Source organism: Physella acuta, unplaced genomic scaffold, assembly GCF_028476545.2.
Source record: "Physella acuta isolate Inbredline_101_S28 unplaced genomic scaffold, ASM2847654v3 ptg001524l, whole genome shotgun sequence".
Classification (NCBI taxonomy): domain Eukaryota; kingdom Metazoa; phylum Mollusca; class Gastropoda; family Physidae; genus Physella; species Physella acuta.
In genome coordinates, this window is record NW_026733039.1 from 177,302 (window position 1) to 197,500 (window position 20,199).

The window sequence follows — 20,199 nt, forward strand, 5'->3', positions numbered from 1 at the left end:
CACAAATTGTCAGGTAAAGTTTGTAACTGGCACAGATTGTCAGGTAAAGTTTGTAACTGACACATATTGTCAGGTAAAGTTTGTAACTGACACATATTGTCAGGTAAAGTTTGTAACTGACACAAATTGTCAGGTAAAGTTTGTAACTGACACAAATTGTCAGGTAAAGTTTGTAACTGGCACAAATTGTCAGGTAAAGTTTGTAACTGACACAAATTGTCAGGTAAAGTTTGTAACTGACACAAATTGTCAGGTAAAGTTTGTAACTGGCACAAATTGTCAGGTAAAGTTTGTAACTGACACAAATTGTCAGGTAAAGTTTGTAACTGGCGCAAATTGTCAGGTAAAGTTTGTAACTGGCACAAATTGTCAGGTAAAGTTTGTAACTGACACAAATTGTCAGGTAAAGTTTGTAACTGACACAAATTGTCAGGTGTCAGGTAAAGTTTGTAACTGACACAAATTGTCAGGTAAAGTTTGTAACTGACACATATTGTCAGGTAAAGTTTGTAACTGGCACAGATTGTCAGGTAAAGTTTGTAACTGACACAAATTGTCAGGTGTCAGGTAAAGTTTGTAACTGACACAAATTGTCAGGTAAAGTTTGTAACTGACACAAATTGTCAGGTAAAGTTTGTAACTGACACAAATTGTCAGGTGTCAGGTAAAGTTTGTAACTGACACAAATTGTCAGGTGTCAGGTAAAGTTTGTAACTGGCACAAATTTTCAGGTGTCAGTTAAAGTTTGTAACTGACACATATTGTCAGGTAAAGTTTGTAACTGACACATATTGTCAGGTAAAGTTTGTAACTGACACATATTGTCAGGTGTCAGTTAAAGTTTGTAACTGACACAAATTGTCAGGTAACGTTTGTAACTGGCACAGATTGTCAGGTAAAGTTTGTAACTGACACACATTGTCAGGTAAAGTTTGTAACTGACACATATTGTCAGGTAAAGTTTGTAACTGACACAAATCGTCAGGTAAAGTTTGTAACTGACACATATTGTCAGGTAAAGTTTGTAACTGACACAAATTGTCAGGTGTCAGTTAAAGTTTGTAACTGACACAGATTGTCAGGTAAAGTTTGTAACTGGCACAAATTGTCAGGTGTCAGGTAAAGTTTGTAACTGACACAAATTGTCAGGTTAAGTTTGTAACTGACACATATTGTCAGGTTAAGTTTGTAACTGACACATATTGTCAGGTAAAGTTTGTAACTGACACAAATTGTCAGGTGTCAGGTAAAGTTTGTAACTGACACAAATTGTCAGGTGTCAGGTAAAGTTTGTAACTGGCACAAATTGTCAGGTGTCAGTTAAAGTTTGTAACTGACACATATTGTCAGGTAAAGTTTGTAACTGACACACATTGTCAGGTAAAGTTTGTAACTGACACATATTGTCAGGTAAAGTTTGTAACTGGCACAGATTGTCAGGTAAAGTTTGTAACTGACACAAATTGTCAGGTGTCAGTTAAAGTTTGTAACTGACACATATTGTCAGGTAAAGTTTGTAACTGACACATATTGTCAGGTAAAGTTTGTAACTGACACATATTGTCAGGTAAAGTTTGTAACTGACACAAATTGTCAGGTAAAGTTTGTAACTGACACAAATTGTCAGGTAAAGTTTGTAACTGACACAAATTGTCAGGTGTCAGGTAAAGTTTGTAACTGGCACAGATTGTCAGGTAAAGTTTGTAACTGGCACAAATTGTCAGGTAAAGTTTGTAACTGACTCAAATTGTCAGGTGTCAGGTAAAGTTTGTAACTGACACAAATTGTCAGGTAAAGTTTGTAACTGACACATATTGTCAGGTAAAGTTTGTAACTGACACAAATTGTCAGGTAACGTTTGTAACTGGCACAGATTGTCAGGTAAAGTTTGTAACTGACACACATTGTCAGGTAAAGTTTGTAACTGACACATATTGTCAGGTAAAGTTTGTAACTGACACATATTGTCAGGTAAAGTTTGTAACTGGCACAGATTGTCAGGTAAAGTTTGTAACTGGCACAAATTGTCAGGTAAAGTTTGTAACTGACTCAAATTGTCAGGTGTCAGGTAAAGTTTGTAACTGACACAAATTGTCAGGTAAAGTTTGTAACTGACACATATTGTCAGGTAAAGTTTGTAACTGACACAAATTGTCAGGTAACGTTTGTAACTGGCACAGATTGTCAGGTAAAGTTTGTAACTGACACACATTGTCAGGTAAAGTTTGTAACTGGCACAGATTGTCAGGTGTCAGTTAAAGTTTGTAACTGACACAAATTGTCAGGTAAAGTTTGTAACTGACACAAATTGTCAGGTAAAGTTTGTAACTGGCACAAATTGTCAGGTGTCAGGTAAAGTTTGTAACTGACACAAATTGTCAGGTAAAGTTTGTAACTGACACAAATTGTCAGGTAAAGTTTGTAACTGGCACAAATTGTCAGGTAAAGTTTGTAACTGGCACAAATCGTCAGGTAAAGTTTGTATGACGTACCCCCATACACGTATGTAATGATATGACAATGCCATACTGTGGTTGTGCTTATAGTTAGCTCCCTTAGGTCGGTGAGATTCTAGCGTTATCTCCCTGCTTATGTCCCTTTTTACCAGCAGACAAGAAGTGGGCGGGGCCAGCCCGAGTAATCAGAGGGTGACAGAGCCGACAGTAAACTATACCAGACACATTTCCATGTTGACACCGTAAGACACGTTTGTTGTGCAGTGCCCATGTCGTGCCTTATGGTTCCCTATAGTGCCCAAACACTCCAGGATTGGGATTTCATTGAGGCGACACTTCGTCTTTTAGTTTAAGTTGTGTAAGTAATTTTCTCACATTTTACTTTTTTTACTTTCTCGTTTGTACGAAGTATAGAGAAAGTCTTGTAATCGTGCAAAAAAAATCTCACTGATACGGAAAAACATAATTTTGCAATCTTGTCCGTATGTCTGTGTGTCTGTCTGTGTGTGTGTGCGTCTGTCTGTGTGTAAACACGATAACTTGAGTACCGTTAATGCTAGGTTGATGAAATTTCATATATAAGTATTTTATCGAAATCGTAGATCCGTATCAACTTTTGAGCGATTTCCGATAACCGGAAGTGGTACTTTTTCTACTTTGAATTTTTAAAAAGCCTATAACTTGAGTACTATTTCAAATAGATAAATGAAATGTCACATGTTAGTAAAAGATCTAATTTTCTACCTTCTATCAAATTTTGAGTAATTTCCGTTGACGGGAAGTACTAATTTACGCTATTTCCGATTTCTCAAAAAACGCATGTAAATTTAAAAAGTACTTATAATATTGCGCACTATTATGCACATTTTGTTTTGGCGTTCGCTTGGTGCGCAATTCTTTTTTTCTACGAGATTCTATTCTATTTTTAAAAGTTTAAGGGAGATCACTCCCGGTTTATTTCTCTTTGAATAAACTACTTAGGAAGTCGTTTATAAAAACAGAAATCTTAATAAATTAAAGAAGAATAAAATAATAGTGGAAGCTTAAAACACATTTGTCAGAAGGAATAAATTGGCATGTGTTATGTGGTCGTCGATTTTTTTTTATCGTCAATTTAATGTGAAATAGAAAGCTCGAGCATGCAGAATTGTTCAGATACACAACACATCAGTCATAAGATTTTCTTTAACTAGACTGGCTTTAATCGGTGGCATTTAATTATATGTAGCTGCACTAATCAATCAACAGCCCACATACACATAGTTGCACGTCATAGCTCCAGCTTTAGGTTGACAGGAAATGCTGAATAAATTCTAAGACTTTTTTTCTTAGACCGAGAGGGTATTTTTTGCTTGGGGTTTTGTTAGGGCTTTTGTTAGAGATTTTGTTGAAGAATTTTGTTGAGGCTAACACAGGCTTTGCTTGTCAGAGTCTTGTAGGTTCCCATCCATTTACCACTGACCCAACTGTACCTCGTGTTTAATGCTAAAAGATTAGACCGTCATTCTAACCACGTCTTCCTAAGTTCTTATCAAACCCCCAGGTGTCAGTGTGTTTATGGGTACCAGACCAACGGGTACCCGACCAATGCGACCATTCAGTCCTCTCTCCGCCGAACATGCCCCCCTCCCCCCACTCTGACGTTATAAAAAAAAAGAAAAAATAATTTTATACCATTATACCATTCATTTAATTACCCCCCCCCCCCTTTCCGGAATGTTTCAACTCCCCTCCCCATCCCGAGCAAAGGGTCTGAAAGAAACCCGGTACCCGACACGAATTTATTACGTCCCCGCTTAACAGCGTGTAACAGAAAAGAAACGTGTGTGTAATGTTGTGTGTAATGTTGTGTGTGTTCTCTTAGACTTCCTAAAGCGACACATCTTCAATGTTGTGTGTGTTCTCTTAGATTTCCTAAAGCGACACATCTTCAATGTTGTGTGTGTTCTCTTAGACTTCCTAAAGCGACACATCTTCAGTGTTGTGTGTGTTCTCTTAGACTTCCTAAGGCGACACATCTTTAGCTAGGTATGGCATAACGGCGGTTTTGTACTAGTTCTTTTACTGTGTGTGTGGGAGGGGAGGGGGGAGGGCAGGCCATGGACGATATCCCATGATGCGTAAAAAACATGGCTGCTCTTTAGTTAGCTTTGGATATTTGGACAAGAGAGATTAACTTAGTAGTGTAGATATGATCCCCCCCCCCCAATTTGAAATGACCTTGACATATCTCATATCGTCTGCTTCACGTCTGATCAGAGACTCGTCAAATCTTTTCGTCCCACCGTGGCGGGCAGGTAGAGCACTCGACTGCTCATCCAGTTCTCTCGTGTTTGGATCCCGGACTCGAATCTGTTGAATATCCTTGAGTCCAATCAGCTCTAATGAGTACCTAACTCATATTAGGGAAATTAAATGCTATTCGGATAGAACTTACCACACAAAACTTTTAGTGAAACAGGTCGACTCTACACCTTACCCATCCTGTCTTTTTAAAAAAAAAACACTACAATTTTTACTCTATTAGTTAGGTTAGCAAATAGATTTAACTAGTTTTATACGTTTCGGGGGCCTAGTTGTGTATAGGTGAAGTAGAGTTGAATTATTTCAGCAACCTCAGCATGTAAACAATTTATCCGGTCAGCGTAGACTGCCATAGAGCCCACCCGCCTATACCAGTCATCTCTTCGGCGCCCCCCCCCCCCGAACGAAATGGAATTTATATTGAAAATATATACTTTTAACAGTCTCCGCCCCCACTTCCCCGGAAATTCCCCCCCCCCCCCAGAAAATCTCAACTGCTCTCCCCCCCCCCCTCCCCCCCCCCCCCGGAGAAAGAAGTCTGGAAGAAACACTGCAAGCCAGATACCACACCACAGCAGCAGGTACCACACCACAGCCACAGGTACCACACCACAGCAGCAGGTACCACACCACAGCCACAGGTACCACACCACAGCAGCAGGTACCACACCACAGCAGCAGGTACCACACCACAGCAGCAGGTACCACACCACAGCAGCAGGTACCACCACCTACCTGAACTGCACTAGACACACGGCCCAATAAGAATCACTCGACAATCTCATGGCTTACCCGCATTAGCGCCCCTTTAGTTAACGTGACCTATTTAGCGACGGTAATCCGATGTGTCCCATCATTATATATGAGCGATCGTGTAAATAAATCGAGTGTCTGCTTACTGTTTATTGTTTACCGTTATCGTTCCTGTCAAGAAACAGTTACCGTTCCTGCTAAAAAAATTAATTAAGGAAATGCAATTGTAATTTGCAAAGTGTTAAGCCTTTCCTAACAATAACGATATTAATTTCCCATTCAACGTATTATATCCTACATTCAGTAGTTGAGCTAAACTTGATACATTACACTCAGTAGGTTGAGCTAAACTTGATACATTACACTCAGTAGGTTGAGCTAAACTTGATACATTACACTCAGTAGGTTAAGCTAAACTTGATACACTACATTCAGTAGGTTGAGCTAAACTTGATACACTACATTCAGTAGGTTGAGCTAAACTTGATACACTACATTCAGTAGGTTGAGCTAAAATTAAGACATAACAAACTCTGGTAGCCGTCTTTGTGTAAAAGTTTTATAAATGTTGTTTTAAAATGTCTCAAGATTTTGTTTTAAAATGTCTCAAGATTTTGTTTTAAAATGTCTCAAGATTTTGTTTTAAAATGTCTCAAGATTTTGTTTTAAAATGTCGCAAGATTTTGTTTTAAAATGTCGCAAGATTTTGTTTTAAAATGTCGCAAGATTGTGTTTTAAAATCACCATCTTAGACTAGAAGTGTGTTTGTCCTTTACCTCATACTCAGTAAGTTGTATGTACGTATTGATGTCTTTGTATGTATTTACATGTGTCTGTTTTATGTCAAGTTGCCTGTGTATGTATGTACTGATGTGACGTAAAGTTATTTTAAAATGCATCCACTAGACAATATTTACGTTGTGTTAAATAAAAATTCATTTAGGACGCTCGTAGTTAAATAGTCGCTAATTAGTAATTAGCTAATCAACAAAATCGATAGTTAACTATGTATGACCCGATGCATTAACATTAGTTTATTTCTAATTTGTTAGTGCGCATTTGGTTACTCTTAGTTTTGATGCCTGTTTTTATTTCCCAAAATGTGAAGTATTATGTTGACAGGTTCTGTTTTTAAAATTTGAAATGGCCTTCTAAACATGATGATCAAATGTTTTTAAAAGCCCATTTTCTAATTCAGATGGGTTGAAATACGTCATCTTGTGCTGATGTAGTTGTTAAATTGCTTTTGATTGGTTAATCAGGAACTATCTATCTAGATATATAATTCTCTTCTGGGAGACGCTAGAAAACAAGCTGTAAGCGCGCTCCCTACCACCCGACCCCTACATGGTCTTAGTGAGCTGTGTTCACTCTAAATGTTTACAAACAGAGCAGGGTTTAGTTACGACTATTAGGGGCAGATAATTTAGTTTGATACGATTTTAAACATATGGGGGAGGGGGGGGGGGGGGGAGGGGGAGGGGGGGGAAGGAAGGGGGTTATGGTCCTTAGCGATCTACTTATAGTGTTTTAAAGCAAATATTTCCAGTGGCAGCATTGGTAGTGTCGATTTCACAAATTATGAATTACTGAAAAGTAGAAAAAAACAACTAAATAGCGGCGTATGTTATGCCGCGGGCCGGCTCGTTATTTATAATTTTCGTTTACCATTGTTAATTATTGGTAAGAAGTGACAGTAAACATTTGATTGGTCAGTTAGGAAATCACTGGACTACCACATCAACCCCAACATAGCAGCTCTCGTGCGGTCATTAAGCACGCATGATTTTTCTAAACATGTCGATGAAACTTTAAGGCACACTCTCATTATCAAGTCAGGCGTGGGTTCAAATCCCACTTCTGACATCTGATTTTTAACTTTCTTTTTTGTTGGGTCGGCAATCAAGGCTGTAACCGGCTAATATGGGAACCAGCATTTACATTTGCGGGCGGCAGTTAAATTATGTGAGCCGGCATTTAGATTTGCGGGCCGGTAACTGAATTGTGTGAGCCGGCATTTAGATTTGCAGGCCGGCAGTTGATATATGTGAGCCGGCATTTAGATTTGCAGGCCGGCAGCTGATATATGTGAGCCGGCATTTAGATTTGCGGGCGGCAGTTGATATATGTGAGCCGGCATTTAGATTTGCAGGCCGGCAGCTGAATAATGTCAGCCGGCATTTACATTTGCGGGCGGCAGTTGATATATGTGAGCCGGCTTTTAGATTTGCGGGCGGCAGTTGATATATGTGAGCCGGCATTTAGATTTGCAGGCCGGCAGCTGATATATGTCAGCCGGCATTTACATTTGCGGGCGGCAGTTGATATATGTGAGCCGGCATTTAGATTTGCAGGCCGGCAGCTGAATAATGTCAGCCGGCATTTAGATTTGCGGGCGGCAGTTGATATATGTGAGCCGGCATTTAGATTTGCAGGCCGGCAGCTGATATATATGAGCCGGCATTTAGATTTGCAGGCCGGCAGCTGATATATGTGAGCCGGCAGCAGAATTCATATGCGGGTCAAGCACTTGCACGCGATATTAAGTGTATCTTATTTTTAAGTTTTCCTGGCCATTAAATCAGGCGACAATATAGACTTCACCTCTCAAAATACTTCATAAGTCGATGTTAAATTACACATTCCAAGCAAACCATTTAAAAGTTAATAAGCTCGTGATGCAAACATTAAAGCAATGTTTTTTTAAACAAACAATCACGCTGTACAGTGAAATTTACTCTGATTTGTAAGAGGAAATTTGGGGCCCCGACTGCAGCCCTTTCAGCCTTCACTTTAATCCGCTACTGCCCTCGACTGACACGTATGGTATGTAATTAACTTCATCTGACGACTAACATAATTAAAAAAACTTTACAGCCTGAAACAATGGCATAGCCCAGGTACCAGCTATCTGAGGGTCACCCTGACCTACCAGACCTGTGTTATGTCAGTGTCAGATGTGCCAATCACAAAGTGTCATGTGCAAATATGCTGGGGTAGCAACATAATAACATGCAGTTCGATAGGCTCAAGGGAATGCCCGATCTATAAATAGCCATCAGGACTTAATTATCATTGCTCAACATGTAAGGTAATCATCTCGCGTCAATTACCAACACAATTGTCCCCCCTCAAGTAAGCTTTATATATATATATATACACACATATATATATATATATATATATATATATATATATATATATATATATATATATATATATATATATATATATATATATATATATATATATATATATATATATATATATATATATATATATATATATATATATATATATATATATATATATATACTAGCCGTCCCGGCCAGGCCCTGCTCTGGCTTCTGTGAAAAGACCAGTACCTGTGTGTTTAGTAATCATCATAAACCCGGCATTGCCCACCCAAACCACAACCAACCAAAACCAAAACAACAAAACGCAAACATAACGCTAACACAATTACAAATACGAACGAAAACAAAAACCTAACAACAAACCCAACCACAACCACAAACACCAATACGAACACAAAGAAAAACAAACAAAAAAGCAAACGAAAACAAAAACCTAACAACAAACCCAACCACAACCACAAACACCAATACGAACACAAAGAATAAAACAAACGAAAAAGCAAACGAAAACAAACCAAATCCAAACGCAAAACCAACCATATAATATTCCAAGCTTATCCGTAAACGGAAAGAAATAAACATATAGGACATGTAGGACCTGGCTCATTAACTGTTATTGATTTTAAAAAATAATTAGTAAACAATAAGCTCAGTGTATAGAATAAATAAAAGGCAGTGTTAAAAATACCTACATTTGCACTTGATCAATCCCCGCTAATTATGTAATTATTTTTTTTCCCAACACCAAACAAAATAAAAAGAAATTCTTTTCCACTAATGCAATGTTTTATAAAGGGAAGTAATTGTGTTTTCCTAATTTATCAAAGAGAAGTAAGTGCTAAAGAGCTAAATATAAATAATTTTCAGGCATAATTAGAATTTTTGTAAAAAATGGTATTTCTTTTAAATTGTGTTTAATGAACATGCCGACAATTATTACTATCAGTTTAAAAAATGAAAACTATTTCCCAACACTTTCAGCATTAATTTTTTAAACCATGCATTTAGGCCATGAGCGCTTTAATTATCTAACACTTAAATGGTTGAACAGAGGCGCAGTTGTTTTATTTATCTTGTTCAGCTTAACATGTGCGGTGATCATTTCACAACAGAATGTGGCGCGGTCTAGGCGGCGAATTACAAAACTGAAGGCAATCTGTTATGTTTGATCTCATTTCAATACAACTTGTTTTGACAATGTGTTAAAGCGATTACTTAAAATGTGTATAGTTTATCAAAATTTCAAATTTAAATTAATTACAAATGACTATTTGGTAACATAAATTTAACATTTTCGGGCAAACGGCTATCGCGCAAGTGTCTATCGGGAATTTGTCGTAGACCCTATATATATATATATATATATATATATATATATATATGTAACGAGTCTATTTGCCTGTAGTGCCAAATGTTAACGAGTCTAACCACTCATTCTACACAACATCGACCACAGTATAGATACTCGAAGATGCAGGTTCACTATTGATCCTTTTATTTCATGAATCAAAGAAATGTTTCACAATAATATAATGAATCAAAAGAAATGCTTCACAATAATAGTCGGAATCAACTGACCCCCAACAGTCCTCACTAGTCTTCACATAACTGAATGCACATGTCTATCGTCCTTATTAACACAATACGGCTAACCCGTTCAATAACCAACTTGATACTGCCACTCTCCTACTGACTGACTGACTGATCTCTCGTTCTGTCCCTCTGATCTCAGCCGTCGCCTTCCTATATATCCCTTCGTATTCGTAATCGGATTCGTAATCGTAATCGTAATCATAATCGATTCTAATCGTTGCATCAGAATGTTAATTACGCCGCTTCTGTCATACAGTCCGATTAATAAGCCATCTGCACTGTTACGTCAGCCTGTGAACTGCGCAGCGGCTTTGTGATCGTTATCAGCCTAACACCTGCACTATTGCGTTGTTATCGTCTCTGGTAACTACACCTAGTTACATCCACCGCCGCCTTTTTTTGTGTGTTTTCAACCACAAACAACGCTTGGTAGGTGCACTTCTTAAATGTCAATCTCACCATCGTAAAAAAATTTATTGTTCCATTCACTGTCAATGTCGTCACATTCGTAAAAGATTGACAGTTATCCCTATTTCACATATCAAATGTGTCTACATCATATTCCTCAGACACAAGGCAGTTCTAGAATTTACATCCACCTATCTCGTTTGGTGCCTTCACCAGTTCCCTTTTATAACTTTTTGAACAGTCTGTTCTCATACCAGCGCGACCATGAAAGAATTGATGGTTGCTGACGAAAAATCTCGTATTCTTTCTGTTTCTCAAACTTCTCCGCGGACCACTTATCTGCTGTTCTACTGTGTCTCTGCTTCTGGGAGGACCGGGATCCTCCTTGTTGCCGGTATCCTCCCCTTGTGTATCGCTGTTGCGCTGTTGATGGTGACATGGTTCCGGGATGGGTATGTGAATTTCCGTTATAGTTTCCGGTTCCCTAATTGTCTTAGGTTTCCTTGTGTGTAACTGCTCTTCTTGACTATGACAATATTTCTTTAATTGAGCAATATTCGCCCACCGATCCGGTTTGGTGTGATCGATGGGTCTTATCTTAAAGGGGCCACCTGCTACTTTAGGCATCTCCACGACTTGCCATATCTCCTGTCCCCAGAGGTCGTGGATTTTGTTTCTGCCTAACGGGTGGCTACGCAGTAATACCCTGTCGTTCAGTTTGAGTGGCGGGTCCTTTGTCTGTACCGGCGGTTCCCTTCGCCGTGCTTCATGTTCTAGTCTTTCCTGTACTACCCTGTACATTTCTCTAATTCGTCTCATATGTTCATTCACATATTCCAGTGCGGTGTATGAGCCAGTCATACTTTCCTTTTTCCCTAGGAACAAGTCAAGAGGGAGTCGAGCCTCCCGTCCGAACAGCAACATGTGTGGCGAAAAGCCGGTTGTGGCATGGGGGGTGCAGTTGTATAGATATACCAACTCCGGGAGAAAATCAGGCCAACGTTTTTTCTGTTCAGGTTCTAGAGTACGCAGCAAATCATGCATGCTGCGGTTGAACCGCTCGCACTGTCCGTTTCCTTTCGGATTAAATGTGGTTGTTCTAGATTTGTTGATCCCGTAGTGGCTGCACAGTTGGTTAATTACTTCTGACTCAAAGGCCCTTCCTTGGTCAGAGTGTAATTGTCTTGGTATGCCATATTTGATGAACCAATGTTCTATTAAGACCTTTGCCACTGTTTTGGCAGTCTGATCTCGTGTGGGCACCGCCACAGTCCATTTGGTGAATACATCAGTCATTACCAACACATGTTCCGTCCCATCCGATGATTGTTCCAACGACGTAAAGTCCATAGCCACAATCTCTAGTGGTTTTGTCGCCAGTAGGTGTCCTGATGGCTGTCTCATTTTGACAACTGGCATTTTCGCATGCTGACACCTCACACAAGCCTCACAATGGCGTTTGACCTCCATCTCCATATTGGGCCAGTAACACCTCCGTCGTAATATTTTGTGCGTCCTGTCCTGACCCTGGTGTCCTGCCCTGTCATGTGCCCACTTTAGCACTTCTTCTCGTAATTGTCCAGGCACCACCACCTGGTGTATTGTCCCATCAATTTGGTCATGAATTCTCCGCATGAGAACACCATCCTTTATACTGAGACGGTCCCACTGACTCAGTATTTTCTTTGTTTCTCGACCAAATTGTTCTCTTTCCCTTCTTCTTGGGAATTTTTGTTCCTGGACGTATTTCAATAGCGGCTGTAACCCGCTATCCGTTCTCTGGGCATCTCTTGTCTCTTTGTGATTAAGGCAATTAAAATCACCGATGTCCATATTTCCGGGCTCTGTGGAAATGTGCTCCACCCCGGTCTGTCCGTTCTGCCTCACTTCTACTTCTTCAATAGAAATGTGCAAGACTTCTACTTCTTTTTCTTCATCTGCTATAAGAAGTGTATTATTTTCACCCTTTTTCATTAGTTCTAATACTTGCTTTTCTAACTGTTGATTCAATAGCCTTTCTTTTTCTATCATTTCTTCTAGTTTGCCAACACTGTTCTGTTGTCTCATGTTTTTATTTTCTTCTTCAGCTAACAGACACTTTAAAGATGAACATTTCTCCTGTGCTTTTAATTTGCATGAACTTTCCCTATCCAGTTTCATGGTTAACATTGAGATCTCATTCTTAAGTTTACCAATTTCTTTCTTATCATAATTTTTCTCTGCCAACAAATTGTTCACTTGAAACTTTTCAACATCCAAGTTCATTTCACAGTTCATTTTTTCTATTATTAACAAGTCTTTTGAATTCTTAAGTTCTTCCACCAAGGCTATAGTATCTGTTAGCTTAGTTTCACAATTCTGAAGTTCAGAACGCTTCAAATCTAATTTTCCTTGTGTAATTTGAAGTTCTTTTTCAATATCTGATAATTTCTCTTCAAGTCCTGTTTGAGACTCTTTCATTGTTTGTCCCATTTTGTTTCTTAAGCCATAACCTCGCCACTCTGTAGCCTTGTCTTGCCTTACAGAGGGCGATCGTTTCACCGGACAGTACCGTGCCACATGTCCGTGTTGAGAGCAGGACAGGCCCATTGGTCGACCGTCAGCCGTCCACCGGAGCGATGGACCAGCAGGTCGCGGCTGTCCAACCTGACTATGTTTTGTCCCGTTTTTGCCTTGATTCTCTGCTGTTGACCTGCTTTCTAACCTCTCCAATCGTTGGTCAACCTTATCCAGGTGGGCCAACAGTTGAGCCATCATGGTTTCCATCGTGCCGGTCCCTGTGGGTGGGGATTGTTTCTGTTCCGGCACCGAGACTTTGTCTACCGAACAGTTCGATTGGTCCTCATCCTCGGACCTGCGGATCGCTGAGTTCCTGACCTGAAGGAAGGTCAACTGTGGGTCTTTGTAGACCTCTTCTTTCAAATATCTTCTTGCCATAGGGGTCGCCAGCCCCTCGATGAAATGGTCCCTCAGCAGGCGCGCATCCATGTCGGGTATTTTGCCTTTTACAGCTTGAAAGGCCCCGTTCATTCGGTGTGAATACTCCATCACACTCTCCGCCATTCTCTGCTTTAAGCCTACGAACACCGCTAGCAGTTGCGATCCCGACCGTCTCTCCCCAAAGGTCTCCATAATTAGATCCAGCACCTTATCTGGATCTGATTGGATGGTTTTATCGTGGCATTTGACCTCTGCCCTAACCGTCTCCCCTATACTGCCCATCAGCAGTCTTAATCTTTCCCCTGGTGACATGTATCTCGAGGCCCAGGCAGCCCTGACCTCTTCACTGAACCTGTTGGTTAAGGTTGAATCACCGTCCCCGTAAAATTTGTTGATGTGGGACTCACTGGGCAGGACCACAATATGGATCGGCTTTTTGTCCAAATTTTGTCCTGGTCCATCTGGAGGCAAAGGGTCATCTTCACCGTTGCCTATCTCTGGGCTATCTTTATCTGACTCAGATTGTTGGGCCAGCAGGAGTCTCTGTCCCTTTCCGATATCTAAAATATCACTCCCGCGTCTGCCACTCACACCAATGAAAAATGCTGCAGCTATGCAGCAGATAGTGTTGCCCAACAGGGAGATCATGACACATTTCCAGTATCTAAGAGTTACATCTATATCTTGGTTGTCATCTTTGCCTAGTATTTGTCCCACAACCAAGTTGGAGATACCAATGCCAATTATCTGGATGCTGATGGTCAGCCCCATAGCTGTCCCCAGGGTAGTTGGTGCTACAACTAGGGGTATACTGAGCCACATGCTTGCAGCAGCAAAAGAGCATGTGACACCAAGCCAGAATGATAATGAAAGGTGTCTCATCTCTGTTCTTTTCAATTTCCTCGATTCTGATTTCAGTTTTCCCTTTTATTTATTTCCTTCAAATAAAAAAAAAAGACCTTTCTTACCGTGTGTGTATGAAAAATTTTCCTCGTTCCTCAATTTTCACTGTTCCTGAATGTCCGAATTCACACACACACTAAACACAGTTATGAACTAGGTTGACTATGGGTGCCTAAAGCGGCTGGTCTAATTGGATTCCTCTGCCGACGACGCCAAATGTAACGAGTCTATTTGCCTGTAGTGCCAAATGTTAACGAGTCTAACCACTCATTCTACACAACATCGACCACAGTATAGATACTCGAAGATGCAGGTTCACTATTGATCCTTTTATTTCATGAATCAAAGAAATGTTTCACAATAATATAATGAATCAAAAGAAATGCTTCACAATAATAGTCGGAATCAACTGACCCCCAACAGTCCTCACTAGTCTTCACATAACTGAATGCACATGTCTATCGTCCTTATTAACACAATACGGCTAACCCGTTCAATAACCAACTTGATACTGCCACTCTCCTACTGACTGACTGACTGATCTCTCGTTCTGTCCCTCTGATCTCAGCCGTCGCCTTCCTATATATCCCTTCGTATTCGTAATCGGATTCGTAATCGTAATCGTAATCGATTCTAATCGTTGCATCAGAATGTTAATTACGCCGCTTCTGTCATACAGTCCGATTAATAAGCGATCTGCACTGTTACGTCAGCCTGTGAACTGCGCAGCGGCTTTGTGATCGTTATCAGCCTAACACCTGCACTATTGCGTTGTTATCGTCTCTGGTAACTACACCTAGTTACATATATATATATATATATATATATATATATATATATATATATATATATATATATATATATATATATATATATATATATATATATATATATGATATATATATATATATATAATATATACTTGTATCAAGTCTTCGCTTTTCTTCAAGTATGGCCCTTTCTATCTTTCTATTATCCACAATTGTAATACAAGCTGTTTGTCTTCATGCTTTAGGCAAGTGTCAAGCGTTGTCGACACAATGAGTTCTTTGATAGACCAGTTTGTGACGACTTTTATACAAGGGAAATAATCAGCATTTTTTTTTTATTATAGCAGGCTTATCGGTCGCGGCTTGAGCTACAGGAGTGGCCTGTTTAAAGTTGTTTTTTTGTGCACAAGTATTTCTATCAAAGCAACACACTAACACACGCCATTTGTAAGCAAACATGATATGGTTAATACACACACGCACGCACGCACAAACACACGCACACACTATTTTGTCAAGGGGGAGATATTCTGTCGATTTGTGCTGATGCCCCTGATTCGAGATCAGACAACTTGGGATGTGCTGCAAGGTCAAGGCCCCTCGCGTTGTTAACCCACGTGACCTTTGACCTGTTCAAAAATTTGTTTCTCAGAGAATGTCAACATATTTTTAAAATACGTATTGTCAGTTTTCTTCACGACATGTTCCCACACGACCCCAAAGTTTAGCTACATGACCCCATAGATCCCAAAGTTTAGCTACATGACCCCAGTGACCCCCAAGTTTAGCTACATGACCCCATAAACCCCCAAGTTTAGCTACATGACCCCATAGACCCCCAAGTTTAGCTGCATGACCCCATAGACCCCCAAGTTTAGCTGCATGACCCCATAGACCCCCAAGTTTAGCTGCATGACCCCATAGACCCCCAAGTTTAGCTGCACGACCCCACGCGATAGACCCCAAACTTAAACCACCGTGTGAGAGACGCTGACTTAGACACAACACGGAGCATGTTATTATTTCCCTAGACTAGAAATTAATCACGTGACGTCACTCTCAGGCAAGTTTGACCTTAGGCTGCCCCCCTACCCACCTGCCTGTATGCCCCCCCCCCCCCCCCACACACACACCTGCCAGTATGCGCCTGTTCAGAATGAAAGCTCAAATAACCGTTGTGTAGTTGTTTATGTCGGGAGATGAATGCGGTGATTGTCGGATCTTAGGGACCGTTCCCACCTTACTTACATGCTAGCTGGTTGGTTGCTAGGCGACATCCGGTGTAAACATTCTCACGTCACACCAAATATTCTTCCCATTGTGGGGAGGGACATGGAGCCACTATGTTGTCAGTCCATGTGGAGGGTTGATCTGTATCAGGGGATACATCAAACCATACATGCGGGACTAGTAAATTTGAGACGTTCGTAATTCGAGACAGTCTAAGCTCGAAATATTTGTTACACAAGACTTCCCCAGTTCGTGACGTTCGTAACTCGAGACGTTCGTAATTCGAGACAGTCTAAGCTCGAAATATTTGTTACACAAGACTTCCCCAGTTCGTGACGTTCGTAACTCGAGACGTTCGTAACTCGAGACAACCGTTGTGCACGACATGATCCCTATTTGTCCCTCTTAAAACCTTTATTCACCCCCCAACTATGGGAAATGTGGATGCCTCATTGAGAATGATTAAAGAATTATTTTCACAACACTTTCTTATGGTGTTACAGAAAGTTTTTACAATGTTATATTGCACACCTTCTGCATGACCGATTTATAGCCATTTTAAAACCATATAAATACATTTTTTTATGTCGGTGAAATTTTCAAAAAGTGTCCTGGTGAGTTGTTTATAAAATAATCCAGGACAATAAAACACGGTCATAAATCTGACACCCCCCACCCCCTCTCACCCCCACCCCAACTTAAACCTGACCCCACCAACAGCACTAACAGCTCTGACCCCCACCCTCCTCTAGTCCCCTGGGTCGCCGCCCCACTACCGTCACGTGACGCTAAAGGCTGTGTCAGGAACATACTACATGTCGGCATTTGTCAAGATCGGTGCACTGAAATGAAAAATAAACATTGCAATAAATTTCTCATTTACACCGGGGCCATTTACATTCCCAGTTGGAGAAAAAGTCATGTTTTAAAAAAAAAAAACTTTTTTTTTCTACCTGAAACTTTAATTTTCCTGTATGTAATCAATTACATTTTCCTGAAACTTTTATTTTCCTGTATGTAATCAATTACATTTTCCTGAAACTTTTATTTTCGTGTATGTAATCAATTACATTTTCCTGAAACTTTTATTTTCGTGTATGTAATCAATTACATTTTCCTGAAACTTTTATTTTCGTGTATGTAATCAATTACATTTTCCTGAAACTTTTATTTTCCTGTATGTAACCAATTACATTTTCCTGAAACTTTTATTTTCGTGTATGTAATCAATTACATTTTCCTGAAACTTTTATTTTCGTGTATGTAATCAATTACATTTTCCTGAAACTTTTATTTTCGTGTATGTAATCAATTACATTTTCCTGAAACTTTTATTTTCCTGTATGTAATCAATTACATTTTACTGAAACTTTTATTTTCCTGTATGTAACCAATTACATTTTCCTGAAACTTTTATTTTCCTGTATGTAATCAATTACATTTTCCTGAAACTTTTATTTTCCTGTATGTAACCAATTACATTTTCCTGAAACTTTTATTTTCCTGTATGTAATCAATTACATTTCCTGAAACTTTTATTTTCCTGTATGTAATCAATTACATTTGCGAATTGAATCTCCGAGTAACTGTATTAATGTGGACAAATTTTATTTTATTTTGGCAGGCTTGTCGCCCCTGAGTCAGACGTCTAAAAGTTGCCAGAACAATTGTCCTAAAATGAAGCGAGCTCTGAGCTGTCCAGCCAAAATTTGGCTTGGTTTGGCCATGCTTTTGTTTCCTTGACATGGAACTGTACAAGGATGGTTTAGGATGTCCTACGTGGGGTGAAGGGGCTGGGAGAGACTTGCGTTAGTCTAGGCTGGAGCTTATACCAGATTGTTTATCTCTTTCGTGACACACAAATCTAATGCAACGCAGCTAAGGATTTTGAGCTAATGCAACGAAGATAAGACTACTGAGCTAGGATAACAGAGCTAAGTGAGCTGGGATATTGAGCTAAGAATTCTGAATCAGAGAGGCAAGATGCCAAAGGTATCTCACTCCCCCAGGAGCAAACATGGCGGCATCCTGCACGCGCTCCTGCCCGGCGCGCGCCTGGACAAAAACACGAACAAGATCCGGGTCCACACCAGCACTAGTAATGAGATAGTCAAGTTCAACGTGGGGGGTCACATGTTTGAGACGTACCGGGCTACACTCAGGTGGGTAGCCACGATGGGGGTCAGGTGTTTGAGACGTAGGGGCTACAGGGCTATACTTAAGTTTGTAGCCACATATAGGGCTACTCAGATGGGTAGCCTCAGACGTACAATATTACAATGAGGTCGGTAGCCACTGAGGTCGGTAGCCAAATCATAGAGAAGTACTATAGTTAGATCATGCATTTCCTTTTAAAGTGATTAGGATGAGCGAACTATCAAAAGTCACGTTACATTCCGCATAACATTGATAATTCTGCATCTTTAGTTTTGCTATCTTTTAAGGCGATGTTTATCAATGGTAATTACAAGTCAGGATGGCCGAGTGGTCTAAGGCGCTGCGTTCAGGTCGCAGTCTACTTCTGTAGGCGTGGGTTCAAATCCCACTTCTGACAACCTTTTTTTAGCCGTATTGTAAAATTTGCTTTAATTTACATATTTCGACAATAATATTCTAGTCTATAAATAATTTACGTATAAAATCAATTTAGCAGAATATTTTTCAAGTAACGATCCAAAATAGAAAGACATTTATAATAACCTGAATATGTGTGAGGATAATAATATGTTGATGATGTGTACGTTTGAAGATAACTTGAAGATGTGTATGTGTGAAGATATAATGAAGATGTGTATTAGTATGTGTGAAGATATATTGGAATACAGTGATTTGTCTGTTGTCACGCTGTTAAAAATTGTAAAAGGGGGGGGGGGGGGGGGGGGTTAAACTGCGAGACGCGGAATGACAAAATACGAAAAGGTTGTAGAAACCGACAATACTTGAGATCGTATTGTTAGTAGACTTAGTAGCCGAAACCTTATTTCAAGTTTAACGAATTTTTTTATGGATCTTTTTTATGGATCTTTTTGATGAATCTATTTGATTTATCTATTTGATGAATCCATTTGTCTATTTTCCCCTCATCTGAAATTCCCTTCCACCTAATTGATTACCATCTGGGTTACAGCCACCCCCTCCCCCCCCCCCCCCCCCCCCACACACACAATTCAAATTATTTATTTTTTGCCACCTGCGATTTGTTAACACTCCACTATTTAAATTGCTTACGTAGATTCCTACAGCCACACGAGTTGTTGAAGACCATTGAGGGATGAAAAAAACAAAGCACAGCCACTGTAGCTTTGTTAAAACATCAAATTACCACTGCAGTAACTGTAGCTTTGTTAAAACATCAAATTACCATTGCAGTAATTGTTTAGTTTTTACACGAGAAATTCAAAACTTTTTTTTAATTTATCAAGTTTGCCACTCAATCATAGACAATCTGCTGACATTACTCGGATTAAAAGCCGTTTTAATTATAGACATCTTTACCATCTTAAGGACATCATAACCTTATCATCTTTAGGACATATTTACCTTACCAACTTTAGGACCTATTTACCTTACCATCTTTAGGACATCTCAACCAACTTTAGGACATCTTTACCTTACCATCTTTAGGACATCTTTACCATCTTTAGGACAACTTTACCATCTCTATGACATCATTACCACCTTCATGACACGGAGAATCTTAAAATG

General features: G+C 39.7%; 1 protein-coding gene and 1 non-coding gene across 2 annotated transcripts in view; both read left to right on the top strand.

Moving 5' to 3' along the window:
• The first annotated feature begins 2,688 nt into the window (after positions 1–2,688).
• The window catches only part of LOC131928592 (potassium voltage-gated channel subfamily C member 1), a 25,963-nt gene continuing 8,452 nt past the window's right edge, over positions 2,689–20,199 (top strand). The window contains exons 1-2 of the mRNA XM_059284663.1: positions 2,689–2,814; positions 18,119–18,656. Of these exons, the coding sequence (XP_059140646.1) occupies positions 18,478–18,656 (179 nt within the window). The 5' untranslated portion in view covers positions 2,689–2,814; positions 18,119–18,477. The remainder of the gene's footprint in view (positions 2,815–18,118; positions 18,657–20,199) is intronic.
• Positions 18,965–19,048, top strand: Trnal-cag (transfer RNA leucine (anticodon CAG)). Its single transcript has one exon. It is a non-coding gene; the product is annotated as a tRNA-Leu (tRNA).